This window comes from Poromitra crassiceps (assembly GCF_964638095.1).
Source record: "Poromitra crassiceps genome assembly, chromosome: 10".
NCBI lineage: Eukaryota > Metazoa > Chordata > Actinopteri > Beryciformes > Melamphaidae > Poromitra > Poromitra crassiceps.
The window spans coordinates 28,752,480-28,767,494 of NC_139631.1; the positions used below are offsets into that span (position 1 = coordinate 28,752,480).

Consider the following 15,015-nt stretch of genomic DNA (forward strand, 5'->3'; position numbering starts at 1 on the left):
AGTAATGCAAAAGTAGTGTAATAAGTAACGAGTTACTCTACACAGACAGTAATATTGTAAAGTAACTTATTACTTTCAAATGAAAGTAACTAGTAATATGTAGTATATTACATTTTGAAAGTAACTTGCCCAACACTGATAAAGTATAGTATAACGTATACATTATATATAAAGTATATATTATGTAAAGATGATGAACATAAGATTGATTTATGCATAGCCTATACACTGTAATAGGATGTACACACAGAGATGATGTATAAAGAAGATGATCAGGAATTATCGAAGTTGGGTGTGATGGACATTGGGGTGGATGGTTGGAATAGTTTCGAAAAGGGGCAGGACCAAATAAATATTTTACTTCTTCCTACTCATTTCGGACATGGAATACTTATTTTTGTTGTTTATTGAGAATTTGTTGTATATTTTTACTGTTAATTGTATTGGTTATTCTTGTTTTCTGACATGTTCAAAATAAATCTATTATATCACACAACTATACACATTGTTCTGGTGGTGTCTGATGGTACAAGGAATAAAATGGGCATAAAGATAAAATGTTTTCTTTTATAGTTTTGGATATGGATTGTGTATAATTTTCACTCAAGTTGACCAAGTCCATACATGGAGTGTCAGCAATGTGTTAGCACCTATTTATTTAGCTCAGTGGTTAGCACAGTAAAGCAATAGGCTATAACAACAGAACAGAACAAACATCCAACAGAGATTTGAAAGCTTTCCTCCACAAATGGCTGTATTGCCAATATAAAACCTACTTGCATTACCATAAATTCATCATAGTACTTCATGTTATACAAATTGCATGGTAATAACTGCGTAAATACGGAGAAAGTATCAGAAAGAAATTGTAAATTTCTGGTAATAACAAATAACTTATCTTGTACCGTAACTATATCAGAATAACTTTGTTAAATGCTGGTAATTTCTGGTGGACGAGCAATTATTAGCATATTAGTCCTCCATGTAGTTTTACAATCATTACTGAATAATTACAGTACAGTTCCCATGGTGTTCTCTAGTACTTTCATAATAGGTATTAGCAACATCGTCCTACATTAATATAGCACCGTTATTGCTAATAATTACTTATCACCAGAAATTACCAGCAAAATCACAATACAAAATAGCTACTTGTTATTACCATTAATTACCAGCTACTTCCTGATAAGTTCTCTGTATAACCCTGTATTTTGTGTCACCATCATGTGATTCACACCCCTAGGCAGATGCTCTTCATTCTGTACTGTAAAGACTGTACACAAGGGTAAATTGGGCATGACAAAGACAGTGACACAAACTATTGCTGTCTTTACTTAGTACTTTAGCAACCTTCAATGACACCTCGTCTGTGGAAACAATCTAAAAAACAGCTTTATTAATCCTCACCAGAAGTCAAACGAAACTGAAGCCTCACTAGCTTGGATTTTTTCCCCCCTCCAAATATGGTGTTGACTGTCTAATCTCTGTATGATACATTCATATCCACCAGAAAGGTAGAGGAAACTTCATCTGTAGCAATGATGGACACTTGTGTTGTTGATGGGGACCTACTTTCCCAACTACTGCCTCCACTGCTGTCGACAGAGTTTCTTCTGGGTGTCCTTGGTAATGGTCTGGCTCTCTGGATCTTCTGCTTCCACCTGAAGCCCTGGAAGAGCAGCACCGTCTTCCTCTTCAACCTGGCCCTGGCTGACTTCCTGCTCAACGTGGCTCTGCCCTTCCGTGCCAGCTACTACTTCTCTGGGATCAACTGGACTTTCGGAGAGGTTTTCTGCAACATTTCGCTCTTCTCTCTGGCAATGAATCGTGGGGGAAGTGTCTTCTTCTTGATGGCCATTGCTGTGGACAGGTACATGCGTGTGGTTCACCCCCACCATCCCATCAACTTCATGAGCCGTTTGAAAGCTTCGTGCTGTGCTGCTGGACTGTGGGCGCTCACTATATCTTTGAATGTGCACTTACTGACCAACTCTCACCACTTCAGAGCTGGGAACTCCATCAAATGTGAGAGCTTCACCCAGACGGACAGGCTGCACAGCACTGTGTTTCTCTTAGAGTTCCTCCTGTCTCTTGGGATAATACTCTTCTGTACCAAGCGAATTTCAGGCCAGCTACAGGTCAGAGGTTTGGTCAAGGAAATCAGGATCGGTCGAGTTCAGCGGTGCCTCAGATTGGTTACAGTTATGTTCATTATCTGCTTCCTCCCTAGCAACTTCACATGGGTCCTTATATGGCTGAGGAACAACGGGGATGCTTCGATGGCTAGTAAGAGAGACTGTGATATCCAAAAGGCACTGGACACCACCTTCTACATCACCATCAGCCTAACCTATCTCAACAGCATGCTGGATCCCATAGTCTACTGTTTCTTTAGCCCTTCTTTCAAGAGGATTTGCAAGCAAGTCTTGAAGCTTGATGCGAGAAAGAGCAAACAAGTTATGAAACAAGGTCAACAAATGTACCAGCCCTCAACGTCTCACTCAGCCGTTTCAGTTTAGAGCCAACAATAGTCATCTACAGAAGAGCAAAACTGAAATGGAAAGAGTCTTGAGCCTCTGAACTATAGTAACATTTTTGAAATGTGCGATTTAAATTCAGATAGACAAATTTGCTTTTATTTGTGACATTAAAGGGATAGTTCAGTTTGTTTGAAGTGGGGTCCTATGAGGTACTCTCATACAGTCAAGTGTACTGGGTAAAGCACTCTGGACGCATCGCACACCGAGATAGGAGAACTGCACTCCAGCTGCAGCAGGCACAGAGAGCTGTCTGCTGAGTGTGAAGGGGACTATGAGCAAAAACGTAAACCACAGAAAAAATACATGAAATGCTTCCATACTGCTCACCTGGCGTAATGCAAGTCTTCACAAGCCCTGAGATGCCAAGTTGACTTGAAAATATGTCATTTACACCCTGTTTTTAGCTGAAATCGTAAGCAAGGTAGTACCATAGTTGTACTTTCAGCTGCTAGCTCCAGTGACGATTCAGCTAAAAACAGGGTGTACATGACATCTTTTCAAGGCAACTTGGCATCTCAGGGCTTGTGGAGACTTGGATTACGCCAGGTGAGCAGTATGGAGGCATTTCATGTATATATATATATATTTTTTTACGTTTTTACTCATGGCCCCCTGCACACTCAGCAGACAGCTCTCTGTGCTTGTTGCAGCTGGAGTGCAGTTCTCCTATCTCGGTGCGCGATGCAGCCAGACTGCTTTACCCAGTACACTGACTGTATGAGAATACCTCAAAGGACCCCACTTCAAACAAACTGAACTATCCCTTTAAACTTATAGCACTGACATGATGTACATAATTTTACTTAAAGGCTTTTAATACTTATTTGTCACAATTGCACTTACAAATTTCCACCCGAGTTTGCATCCCATACCATGCAGAAAAACTGTACTTTAAGAAGAGAATTTAGCAATATTGGCATAATTGTAAGCAAGCGTGGAGTGAGATGAAAGACCGATAACAGTTGTGGTTCAAGTGTCGTAAAATAAGACCACGATCATCAAATAGTTATTTTACTAAAGCCTTTTTGTCTCATTGTTTGGACATCTGTCGCTTCAAGAAGTTGAGGAAATGGTTTAACCATGGGTTAGCAGCCACAGGTTTAACCAGAGATTAAAAAGAGACTGCACCTATATGCAGTGAATATGCCACTGTCTCTGACTTGTCTTATCACTATACTGCCTTATGCTTGTTGTGTCTCTTGTTGTTTTTGCACCCATATGCCCTGTTATATTTGTACTATTTGCACTATGTTGTAAACGGAGTCCACAGCACAAGAATTTCACACGTGATACTTGTACCATGGAGTGACAATAAAAATCTTGAATCTTGAATCTAAAAGCCACAAGACTTCTCAAGAATTTCTCTTTTGATGCCTCTTTCTTTCTCAAGAATTTCTATCTCTCTTTCTACGCCGTTGTTTCTTATTAAGAAAGAGGTTTTCTTAAGAATGTCTCAACACAAAATAATATTGAAATAATAATATTGAAAAGGATTTATTTGCGCTTTACAGGTACAATAAGATTAAGGTTAAGTGCAAAGTGCGTCTCTAGCCCAAGACAGACCTAGTATAACATAACATAACATAACATAACATAACACAGCTGCTGGAACAGTTTCAGTTCATCCCGAAACCCCGTTTTCTACTTTGAGCAACTCCTGCAAAACAAACAAATGAAAGTGGAATTACAAATCTGTCATTTTTCTATCACAGATCGGTAACCAAAGAAAATGAATATTAACTAATGACGTTTTATTTACCTGAGAAGAACAAGTACATATCAAACGCAATGTTAAAGCCCCCCTCCAGTGTATTTTGTCATTTTTAAGATATTTCATGTGTTGGTGAGTCTGGGCTGGTCTGTTGATTAGCCACACTGTTCGGCGGCAGTTTTGTTTTTTGTACAAATAACCGGCATATACTGTTCCGGTATTTCCAGTGTGGGTGCAGACAAAGAGTTTAATGAAGGTGAGAGGCGAAGCAGTTCTGCCCTTTTTTTAAACAACAGCGCTGCAGTCATTATGCTGCAGTGGAACAAGCTAAGCTATTAGCCTTCGGTTCCTATCAATATAAGTTCTTTGGCACAACGTTACACAGGTAGAAAAACTGACTGGACGGGGCCTTTAAGTCTCCATATTATACTCATTCTGCATACTATGTAGTTGTACCATTACAGTTTGTATTAGCTTTAAAATGGCAGGTGAGTTTTCTCCCAGAATATTGGCTTTAGTTACCTTCAGGGATTGAGCTGAAGCTGAGCCAACTGACAGGGTTTTCCCTCTGCGTTTCATGTACTCACGAGCGAGGGAGTCGGCCTCGTCCTCACTGAACAGCAGGTTAAAACAGATAGACACAAAGGACTCTTGAAAAGCTCATACAATGAATGGGGTAAGTGCATATTGATGGCTGTTTCCTAGTTTAATTCCCTACCTGTCAAAGAACTGTGCACAATTCCTGAGACACTAGTTGGCCGTCAACATTTAGCCACTCCCATTCTATACACTGAATTAATAATATAATATTGTTTGCTGTGATCGATGTCATTTTTTAGAAAACGTACCAGTTGTGGCTCATCAGGTAATCCACCAAGTCTGTCACCTGCTTGGGCTGGCCACTCGATACTATGAACTGCTTAAGATGCTTGAAATGTTTGGTCTTCAGCAATTTCTGGTGCTGCCCATTTTCACTGATGAAAATGCATACCGTCTCCCTAATCTGAGGAAATATAAAAGTATAAAAAATATATACATACATAAATACACATACAAGTAGGGAATAGTGATATGGTTGAAATCAATATCACAATAATCACAAGTTTTTGTGTGTGATTAAAACCATCCATGTTTGCAAGAATCTTTCTGCTGGCCTTATTTATTATTTGTTAAATAGGTAACAAATATTTACATACAGGATGTTGATCTTGTATTTACATACAGGATGTATGTAAATATTATGTGATGTGATATATCAATAATCAATACAACGTTGATTTTTAAATTGACGTGAGAGAAAAATCTTAAAGAAGAGTGCTGGCATCGAACCTGTGAGGGGATTCCAGCCAACTCCCCTGTGTTCATAAGTTCTTCCACCTGTTCAAGGATGGTGACTGGGTTACAGCTGGAGAAGAAAGCCTGCAAACAGAAAAAAGATCAGTCAAAACCTTTGATTTTAAATAGACGACTTTCCAAACCATTACATCCTTACATGCAGAATATCTTCACCTGGATCTGTTGCGCTTTGCTATCGGCACTGGTGATGAGGAGGAGAGTTCCCAATGCAAAGGCTGGCAGACTAAACTGTGCAAAGCTTTTGGCGATGCCGACCAGCTCCAGATTCAAGAGGAAAGGGCACCTTCGGTAACAAAAGACAAGAGTTGGAGGGTTGGAACAAACATAAAGGCAATATTTCACACGACACAAGAAACATACCAGTCTGCAATGGTCGAGGACACAGAACAAGGATGTAGCAGAGAATGAAAAAGGTAGAAGGGAGACACGCACATCCCAGCCTAGTAGGGCAGGTGCAGAACTTAGTGATAAATGCAAAGAAAATTGTAAAAAGTTCGCACACTGCAAAGGGCTCCAGTTAGGTTTTTTATTGCAACACCGTGGGTGGTAACGTTTCGGGCAGCACCCTGCCCTTCTTCAGACAGTTTAAATGTTTATTAAATACCACACAGCAACAGAACTTTTGAGCATATGTATGGTTTATTTGGCCATGCCAATTAACACAGTAGATGTTATATATGCGTATCTCTTTCTCTCCCCCTCTCTCACCACACACCTGCTATGTCTGGCAGTCTAGTGTAGGCCAGTGCACACTGGCCCACTTGTGTCAAATGTGTGTGTTCATGTACAGGATCAATTTCAACATGACTTTTATCCTAACTGCTTTTCTTTTTTTTTCTTCTCTGTCTGTACCATACACATTTATGGGGCCCTCTATGTTTAGATTCATTTGTATATTTTTTAACTTTATATATTTTTTGATGTTCACTTGATTGAGGTGTCCCACCTGACCAGGTCATGTGACTGAGTCAGGTGGGTACGGTATTTAAGATGGCGTTTCTCCCTTGTCAAACTGCCCGAAACGTTACCGCCACCCACGGTGTTGCACTAAAAAACCTAACTGCAGTGTGCAAACTTTTTACAATTTTCTGTAGTAGAGAATGAGACATTTTAAGCATAAAACAGAGCTTACTTCAGGAGGAGAACAAAAGTCCTATAGAGTGTTGCCTGTTGATCGGGACTCAGAGGAAGAGATGCTGTGACCAAGCAAGCAGATAACAGTCAGGAAAATACAAGAGGCACAGTGCACACATGATGTGTCAAAAACAGCAGGCGCCAGTGATTTACTAGACGCAAGTTTTTTGTTGCTAGCTCAAGTTTAATATCCTGTGTGATTTAATGTGCTTGTATGCAAGGCCCAAAGAAAGTGACATGTCAGCAGACTTTTTCTTCCCTCCTTGTTTAAATGCTGCATGCCAGTCTGAGGACAGGACGATACTTAACTACAGTGAAATCTCAGAAGCATATAAAAGAATGCCATTTTTGGAGCTACTGTTTTCATACGCCTGTATTGCTAAAGCAGTGTCTAATTGTCATTTTGACAAACAGAAAACACATTTATTCAAGTTGGTGCAGTGAATTTGAATGCTAATGAAATAGTTACATCAAAGCTGTCTGTTTATACTGTGCATAAAATGACGGTAAATCAACACCGTTCCAGCCAATCAGAATCTATTATTTTCCTAGAATATGGTACAATAAACATTAGCCAGCGCAAAGACGCTCATCAAAAACAGACCAATGTGACAGAAGTGAATTTGATGATTATAATGTCGTACCTGAGACAAAAGGAGCCTGTATCATCATCTTCCAGGTCTTGGCGAAACTGGGGATCTGGAGAGAAAACATCCTTATTTTTGTCTGAGCACTGGTTCTGGTGCAGATTGGATTTCTAATAGTTTTTCTTGTGAGATTTTGTCATAATAAAGACAATAATTATATCCATTGGGACTACACATTTTTCCCACGGTCATGGAAAAGTCAGGACAGGTGGTGTTGGGAAGGGGGGGGGGGGGGGGGAGTGAGGGAAAAGGGGCCATAGGGATAGGAAGGTGGTAGAGAGTCGGGATTGAAGTTGTGGGAAGGCCAGGGAAAAGGGAGTGTAGGGGGAGTGGCGCCGTGAGCTTAAAAGGTTTGCGCTTGTTGATTTAGCTAAATTATGCAATTATTTAAAGGTCACATTTTCTCTGGCAGTGGTGATCATTTCCTTGCTGTAGTGAGGTATCAATGCTGAATCAACAAAGATGAAACGCATATTATATACGCCTTCTTTAAATAGATGTGATAAAACAAAACCGTACCTGCCACAGAGAGGGCACAGCGTCTATCGCCTCTAGCACCTTCTGGAGATCGTTTATCTGAGGATGGGGGAAACAAACGCACATTAAATTTAATTCCAAAAAACATTTCCTTTATCATAGTCCCGTATCACTGAGCATAGGTCTGCCATTCGTAATCATGATCCATCCAGCCCTGTAGCTGTCCACTACTAAGGCTCGTCCTAACGTTTCCCCTCTCAGATACATTGGTATTGAGAATGTCCATTGCCTCCGGAGGGGAGGCGACCTTGACTCTAGGAGAGAACTATTCTGGATCTACACACTGGATATACCCTCACCCCTAGAGGTCTGAATGAGAATTTCAGCATACAACCTTCCTCTAATTTACTAGCTTGTATTCAATCCTATTGAGTTTTACTGCTCTATGGATTTATAAATGTGAAATTCTGCCCCTGTTGTACTGCTGCTGCTGTTTATTGTTGGTCCTTCCCATTGCTCCTGTCCCGCTCACCTTATTGTTGCTTGCTCCTTGTAGTGAGAGTGTAGTAGATTTGACTCCTTGATATATTTCTTAGGGTCATCCATCCTTAAAATATAGAAGCGCCTCTCTAGACCCAACCATTTTCAAGGTATGACTGCCTTTTGGCCTGATCTTGTTTTTCCCTTATGTACTTTAAGGCTCTGAGCTATATGTATTTTTTTTTTACCTTGTATTTATACTTGATGGTTATGTAAACATGTGTGTCTACTGTGTGTCTGGTGTTGTGCATCTGTGGCTTTTTATGTAAATTTTATGTATCTATTCTGTAGTCATGTGACTATCACGTGACCGGGTCACGGGTGTATTTAAACATGGCGTCTCTGTATATTTTTTTTATGTCTGAGGAAGAGCAGTAACTTGAAACGTCACATGTGTTGGATGGCTGAATAAAAAGGTAAATTGGAGCTTCAGTGTGCAGACCTTCCCTTCTTTCATACTGTACTGTTTTTTGGTTCCTGCAGCTGCTTTACGTTTTTTGGATTTGCGTGACTGCCTCAAATACTTTATCATAGTCCCCCATCAAGAGGGGGGGGGGGGGGGGACGGGGGGCTATACATTATCTTTACATTACGTCATTTAGCAGACACTTTTATCCAAAGTGACTTATAATAATCACATTTTGTCAACAGTACAGAAATCAACTGTGCAACACAATCAATGACAGCTAAGACCTTTTGATGGACTACTAGAGTAACACTTTGCATTGTAAGTAGTTTGCTGCTAGGGGGAAGCATTAATGAATGGGACTGACCTAAGGGTGGATCTACATCACTGTGAGGAGACAAGATGTTTACCATTTGCTTGTTTTTAGTGAGACTGTTGGAAAACTAAGACTTAGATAAGATTTCCGTTGAGATCTGATCTGCAGTTTCAGAGGTGGAGGTCTAAAATCACAACACCATCTCTGTTAACTGCACTTCGTAATCTAGCAGAATCTATCAAATGTCAACAGGCATACATGGGTGGTTGGGACTAGACCATGCTGTGTGGTGAAGTTTGTTTGCATCCCACATGTGAAATATATCAAAGTGTAGACCTAATATCATCTGGCAATTGAGTTTCTAATTAATAATTCGGTTCTTTATCGATAGTTATTTTTCATGACTAAATTGCTTTAAAAAATATTATATATATATAAAAAAAGAATACATTCACAACAGTATTATAATTTATTTATATATTAAATATAACTAAATGTCTCTAGAGCAGCAACAGTAATGTTTACAACAACAAAGTCATTATATAAACTCAGTAATATCTCACTGGAAACAAATCTAAAATGTCAATAAAATAAATAATATTCCTGAATCCTGACATAACCAGGCACCCATGCTTGTTCATAGTGTAGTCATTTTTACCCATTATTTTCTCTGCTTCTGTATTAAGACGACAATTTATTCAGATATTACTTGTATTTGGATAGACCTGAGAGATTAAAGTGGGGAGTATTGGATGGATAGGTGACTTGGTGAGGTGCACAGATTTTCTTTATCCTAGTTTTCAAGAAAATAAATCTGTGTAATATCTTGAGTGTATATCAAAAATGCAACCAAATAAACACAAATTAACAAAATAAAAGCCTTATGAAAAAGGTGTTGTTCATAAGGCCAGAAAGAGGAAGAGTGGGTCAATTTACCACAAAATAATGCTCATTTTATTATGAATAATGAATTGAATTGAATTATGTGTACGAATAACATTTTTAAAATATTTAATAATTTAGCCCCGGGCCCTGTTTAACCAGGTTTCGGTACATATCCCTACAGCGAAATAAGTTCTCTTCTCTTTCTCCGGGGGAATGAGTCGGGACCGGAAGTCCACGCGCATACACCCTCGTAGGCATAAATAGAACTACGTCGCCCCACTCAACTAGCCTATTGTTAGAATCGATTAAAACTGAGTCCTGGTTTATCTCTCCTCACCAGGTTGAGGCTCAGCAGCTTCTGAAGCAATCCGTTCCACAGTTGAGGATCATACACCTGGTACTCCAGGCAAAGGTCTGCCACTAAGAGCACAGCCTGTAGGGGGAAAAAAGGTCAAGTGCCAAATAACCCGCATGTTAAAACTAAGTGGAATATTGCTTTAACGTGTGCAAATATGTTTTCAGTGACGTAGTACCTGTGGCTCTTGGTTGTGGTTCTTCCACAGTCCCTTCACCATGCCCTCTTTGGGACTATTGAGGAAAGACTCCACCGTGTAGGGGATGTTCAAAGCCTCCAGCCGAGAGATGTAGATGTAGCATTTCAGGTAATACCTGCACAGGGATATCAAATACGGAGGCAATGTATCATTCACAATGCTGCCATTTATTTTAGGTACGGTATGGATAAATAGATATTCTGGCTGAACGGGGGATCTCTTACTTGATTTTACTCTTGGGAATCTTTATCTGGGCCTCCAGCGTGGCAGCATCAGCAAGGCGGATGAGGCAGAGCAGGGCTCGACTCCGGTGGCAGAAGGTCAGACGTGGCCCAGAACGGCTGAGGGGCTGCAGGGGGAATTCAACCGTAACTATACACCACTCCACTACTTCTGGCCACTTTGTCCACATTTGACTTGGCCCGTTTTGTTACTCACCCAGGTTTCATCAGAGAGGATCGGGCTCAGCAGGCGGGCAGCATCATCCTTGGGGCAACTCTGCAGGAGGTACACGACCCTGAAGGAGCATCACATGTGATGCAGACAGCACAGTGAGCACCAGCAACACTTTTAGAGTTACAGCTCTCCGCCCAGTCCTTTTGGATGTCAAATATTACTGTGACTATTAAGTTAATGTACAGTAAGCCCCTTTGAGGCCAATTTAATTCATAAGCAATTGTTTTTTCTCTCAAGCGCGCGAGATGCCTTGTATACTAAAATATTACTACAACGTTCTACCAAAAGAAGACAGTCCATGGCCAAATGACAATTTAATAGAACTTCTCACAATAAGGGACACACCAATTCTAAGCACAGATTTAAGGAGGATGGAACAGAGCGCAGTAGTTTTCTTGCTGATATTTTCTTTCTTTCATGAACACATCATTGAGAGGGTATTTATATGTAAAATGCAAAAGAGAATGACATCAGAAAATGCCTCTACCTCATTAGGTGTGGGTCCTCCTCAATGTTGCTAACACAATCCTGATAGTTGATGTCCTTTATAAGACAAAGCAAATACATTCGATATGACCCCACATGGACTCAAATCTTGTGGATTGTATTTAACCACACAACATGAGAAGACGGAGAAGGGAGATGAATGGCCACTGTTGTGGAATGGAATTCATCATCCCGAAACGCAGCTTCAGAGGATGGGATACGATCAGCCCAGGTACAGCGACCATGAGGTGAAGGATCATGGAAAGAGGATGATGACACACTGACCATGGCTATATGTACCGCCACGTCATAGCCTCAAGCAGTGACGTCATTACCGACGTCATATTGACAGGGGCTGATTGGCTATTGAGGATGGGGAGATGAGTCAGGAGACACACGTCATAACGGACGTCACACTTGGATTACACTTGACTAATGCTGAGTGCTGATGCCTATTGTGATATGAGGTAACATGACTGGTTCTCATCTTGATACTAGGTCGAGGCCAACATAAGATGGCGCCATGTCTGTCTATATGAGTCTGTCCTTATGACATAACTATAACTTGTACCAATTAATAATGTGCATGCAATTATAGCTTATTGATTATTAAATGCCAATCAATGGAACTTACATTTTATACAACAGCCACTCTGGCTAGTTCATCAAAATAAGTGTGACATAAATTGACAAACCTTGTCTACAGCAGGGCCGGTTTTGCAGATCCACTTCTCCAAAAGCATGTTACGGATTTTCAGAAGATCCACACTGTTGATGGTGGCTATTTCTTTACATACAGCATGTATGTCTGCTCAGAGACAAATGATCAAAGTAAAAACACAATAAACAGCGTCAGAGACTTGCTTCCATCTAGCATTTACTGTAGCTCAGTTAAGCTCACCATGGTTCAGTACTTTTATCCAACAGTCCCATTAAGCATATCAATCAGACTTATCTCTCCACACTTCGCTTTTAGCGTAGCGAGAAAGGCCCGACTACGGCTGAATGTGTGGTGGGCCAACAAACAAGAGGTCAACAAATAAATAAAAGTTTTTTAATTTTCAATTTTATAATTACCTTTGAGATTACCATAAAATATTTACAATTAAACATTTGCATTAAAGAAAGTAATCAGAACTAATAAAACAAAGCCATGGCATTTCAACTACGTGTTGCCATTTTGTAAGGGTTGGGTGTGCCGCGGAAGATTTTCAGATTGGGCCAGGGAATTCTTACGTTTTGGGACTGGCTGGTCTACAGAACATGCTTTTCAAAATGGCTACAAAGTACAGAGAGTGCTTTTATCCTGTAATCTTATGAGGCATATCAAGTAGGGATGCACCGATCCACATTTTTTCACTTCCGATCCGATTCCGATACCTGAATTTGGATATTTGCCGATACCGATATTATGCCGATACCAATATTTTTCTTGAATATACAGTATAGGTAAAGATTTGGCCAATTAAAGATTTAAAAAATATATATACCTTGCAAAAAGCAGACAAGAAAATATACAAGGCAAAGAAGGATACTATTATACATGGGCAAATTACGGCCAGTGCCCCCTGTGCGGCCCGCGCTGGAATTGCAATTTCTTTTTTTTTTCCTCCGATTCCGATCCGTGAATTAGTGCCAATATCGGCACCCACTACCGATATTGGATCGGCCCGGCCCCATCCCTAATATCAAGCCTACTCATCTTGACCTGGGAGCTCATAAGAAATAAAGTAGGTCTAAAGGTCCTTACACATCAAGAGCGATGCGAATATACGGCACGAAATTGCGATGCGAGTTTTGACCCACCTGTCAATCACAGCCACAGATGTGTACACGTTGGAAGCGAATTTCTGAAAAATCGAACGTGGTTCGAAAAAATAAACACCGCAATAACGCTCCGCGAAACTTCGCCGTCGGTATGCACGGTTGCATTGACTGATATAGGTTCGGAAAATATTATTGACGTGCGAATTAATCGCACGAAAAAAACGTGCTCGGTGTGTAAGGACCTTTAGAGTGAAAAAGCGAATTTACTGGACAGTGTCTGGGGCAGAATGTAAAGCCACACAGTGTCACAGTGGTCTTGTACTCACCGGGATAGACTTGACCTCCGGAGTCCCTGTAGCGCTGTTCCACACTGCTGTGTTCATACAGGGCCACGATGAGCCTGGCGGGCTGCCCAGTCAGCTTCAGATTCTCAGGGCTGTTCAGCTGGCTCGCCACCAAGGTGTGCTCAGTGGCCGAGCGCTGGAGCTGCAGCTTCAGCTTGGATAGGAAGGTCTCCCCTCTGGACCGTGCAGTCTCCTGCTCAGGATTACAGCGGTGGGGATTCAGTGAATGAAAAACGAACAAAGACCGATGCAAGAGATGTTCAGTTTGATGCTCATTCTCATGCTATGATTTCAAATAAAAGTTACTGTATGTGCCCAATTATCTTGATTTCTGAGCCAAAGGTCTTCCTAGCAATGGTATTGGCTTGCTAGAATGTAAATTACAAAGCCATTACAAAGTGCAAATAATATCATTTGGATGGAAGACCTTGTGATGAGCAAGTCTAGTATTTCATTTGCGATACATATCGTCAAATTTTGTATTGATATACTGAATTTCGATATATCGTGCCATGCCTAGATCCGACAAATGTGACTACTGACCTCAAGATTTGGGTCCTTCAGCCATGTCTCTCCAAGAGCTAAACAGAACCTCAGCGACTGGGTCTTCTCAAAGCCTATAGATAACGGTACATAAGGGGGGGGGGGGGGGTCATACAAAAAGACCAAGCAAAACGATAGCGATGTGTGATGTAAATCTACGGGTCGGACCTGCGGGCAGCTCCTGAGCGATCTTGTGTGCAGTGGCAGCTGCCCACTCTGGGCTCTGGATGCAGCGGATGTACTCCATCATTGTCCTTGCCACCTTGAAGGTCTCCTTATTGGACAAATGCCTCTGACCCTTCTTGCTCTGCTCAAACAGCAGAGGCTTCATACTCTTCTCGAACACGTGGTTCGCAGCTGCCATGTATAATTTGTCGAGCTTCACCTGGAAGGAGACAGGAAGTTTGAATACCCTGAATAAACTTGATAACCAGGGTTCCCACACATCCCAAATTCAAGGACCTAACACAGCATTGTTTTGAGACATCAATCAAGGTTAATTACTGTTACAACACTGAGAATTTTTATAATGAGAACTAGTCGAGCTGCCACGATTAATCGATCAACAGAAAATTAATCAGATTAATCGATTATGAAAATAATCGTTAGTGGCAGCCCTAATGAGAACTAGTGTGGCTACTGTGCAGATAAGTGTGCTGTACCTTCATCAGCTTGCTAATCAGAAGAAGTGTAGGGAAGGTCTCCTCACTGAGTTCAGGAGCTAAACAAAGGAAAATATTTCAGTTTCCTCATTATGACACAGCTCATTAATTAATTAATGCTAATGACAGAGCAGTATGAAGCTGGGGGTCAGACAGACCCAGAGTTAAATCCAGTTACATTAACTAGTTTA

General features: G+C 40.8%; 1 protein-coding gene and 1 pseudogene across 2 annotated transcripts in view; one reads left to right on the plus strand and one right to left on the minus strand.

Moving 5' to 3' along the window:
* The first annotated feature begins 1,538 nt into the window (after positions 1-1,538).
* Positions 1,539-2,519, plus strand: LOC310784362 (hydroxycarboxylic acid receptor 2 pseudogene; annotated as a pseudogene). Its single transcript has one exon. The product of its transcript is annotated as a hydroxycarboxylic acid receptor 2 pseudogene (transcript).
* A 1,553-nt stretch (positions 2,520-4,072) lies between these two features.
* The window catches only part of kntc1 (kinetochore associated 1), a gene marked incomplete at its 5' end in the record, with an annotated part of 33,419 nt that continues 22,476 nt past the window's right edge, over positions 4,073-15,015 (minus strand). Inside the window, 18 exons of the mRNA XM_083644431.1 lie at positions 4,073-4,197; positions 4,774-4,864; positions 5,100-5,254; positions 5,581-5,670; positions 5,761-5,890; positions 6,740-6,803; positions 7,386-7,440; positions 7,908-7,964; positions 10,350-10,445; positions 10,546-10,681; positions 10,791-10,915; positions 11,005-11,083; positions 11,510-11,565; positions 12,204-12,316; positions 13,602-13,812; positions 14,163-14,236; positions 14,331-14,547; positions 14,825-14,883. Of these exons, the coding sequence (XP_083500557.1) occupies positions 4,162-4,197; positions 4,774-4,864; positions 5,100-5,254; positions 5,581-5,670; positions 5,761-5,890; positions 6,740-6,803; positions 7,386-7,440; positions 7,908-7,964; positions 10,350-10,445; positions 10,546-10,681; positions 10,791-10,915; positions 11,005-11,083; positions 11,510-11,565; positions 12,204-12,316; positions 13,602-13,812; positions 14,163-14,236; positions 14,331-14,547; positions 14,825-14,883 (1,844 nt within the window). The 3' untranslated portion in view covers positions 4,073-4,161. The remainder of the gene's footprint in view (positions 4,198-4,773; positions 4,865-5,099; positions 5,255-5,580; positions 5,671-5,760; positions 5,891-6,739; positions 6,804-7,385; positions 7,441-7,907; positions 7,965-10,349; positions 10,446-10,545; positions 10,682-10,790; positions 10,916-11,004; positions 11,084-11,509; positions 11,566-12,203; positions 12,317-13,601; positions 13,813-14,162; positions 14,237-14,330; positions 14,548-14,824; positions 14,884-15,015) is intronic.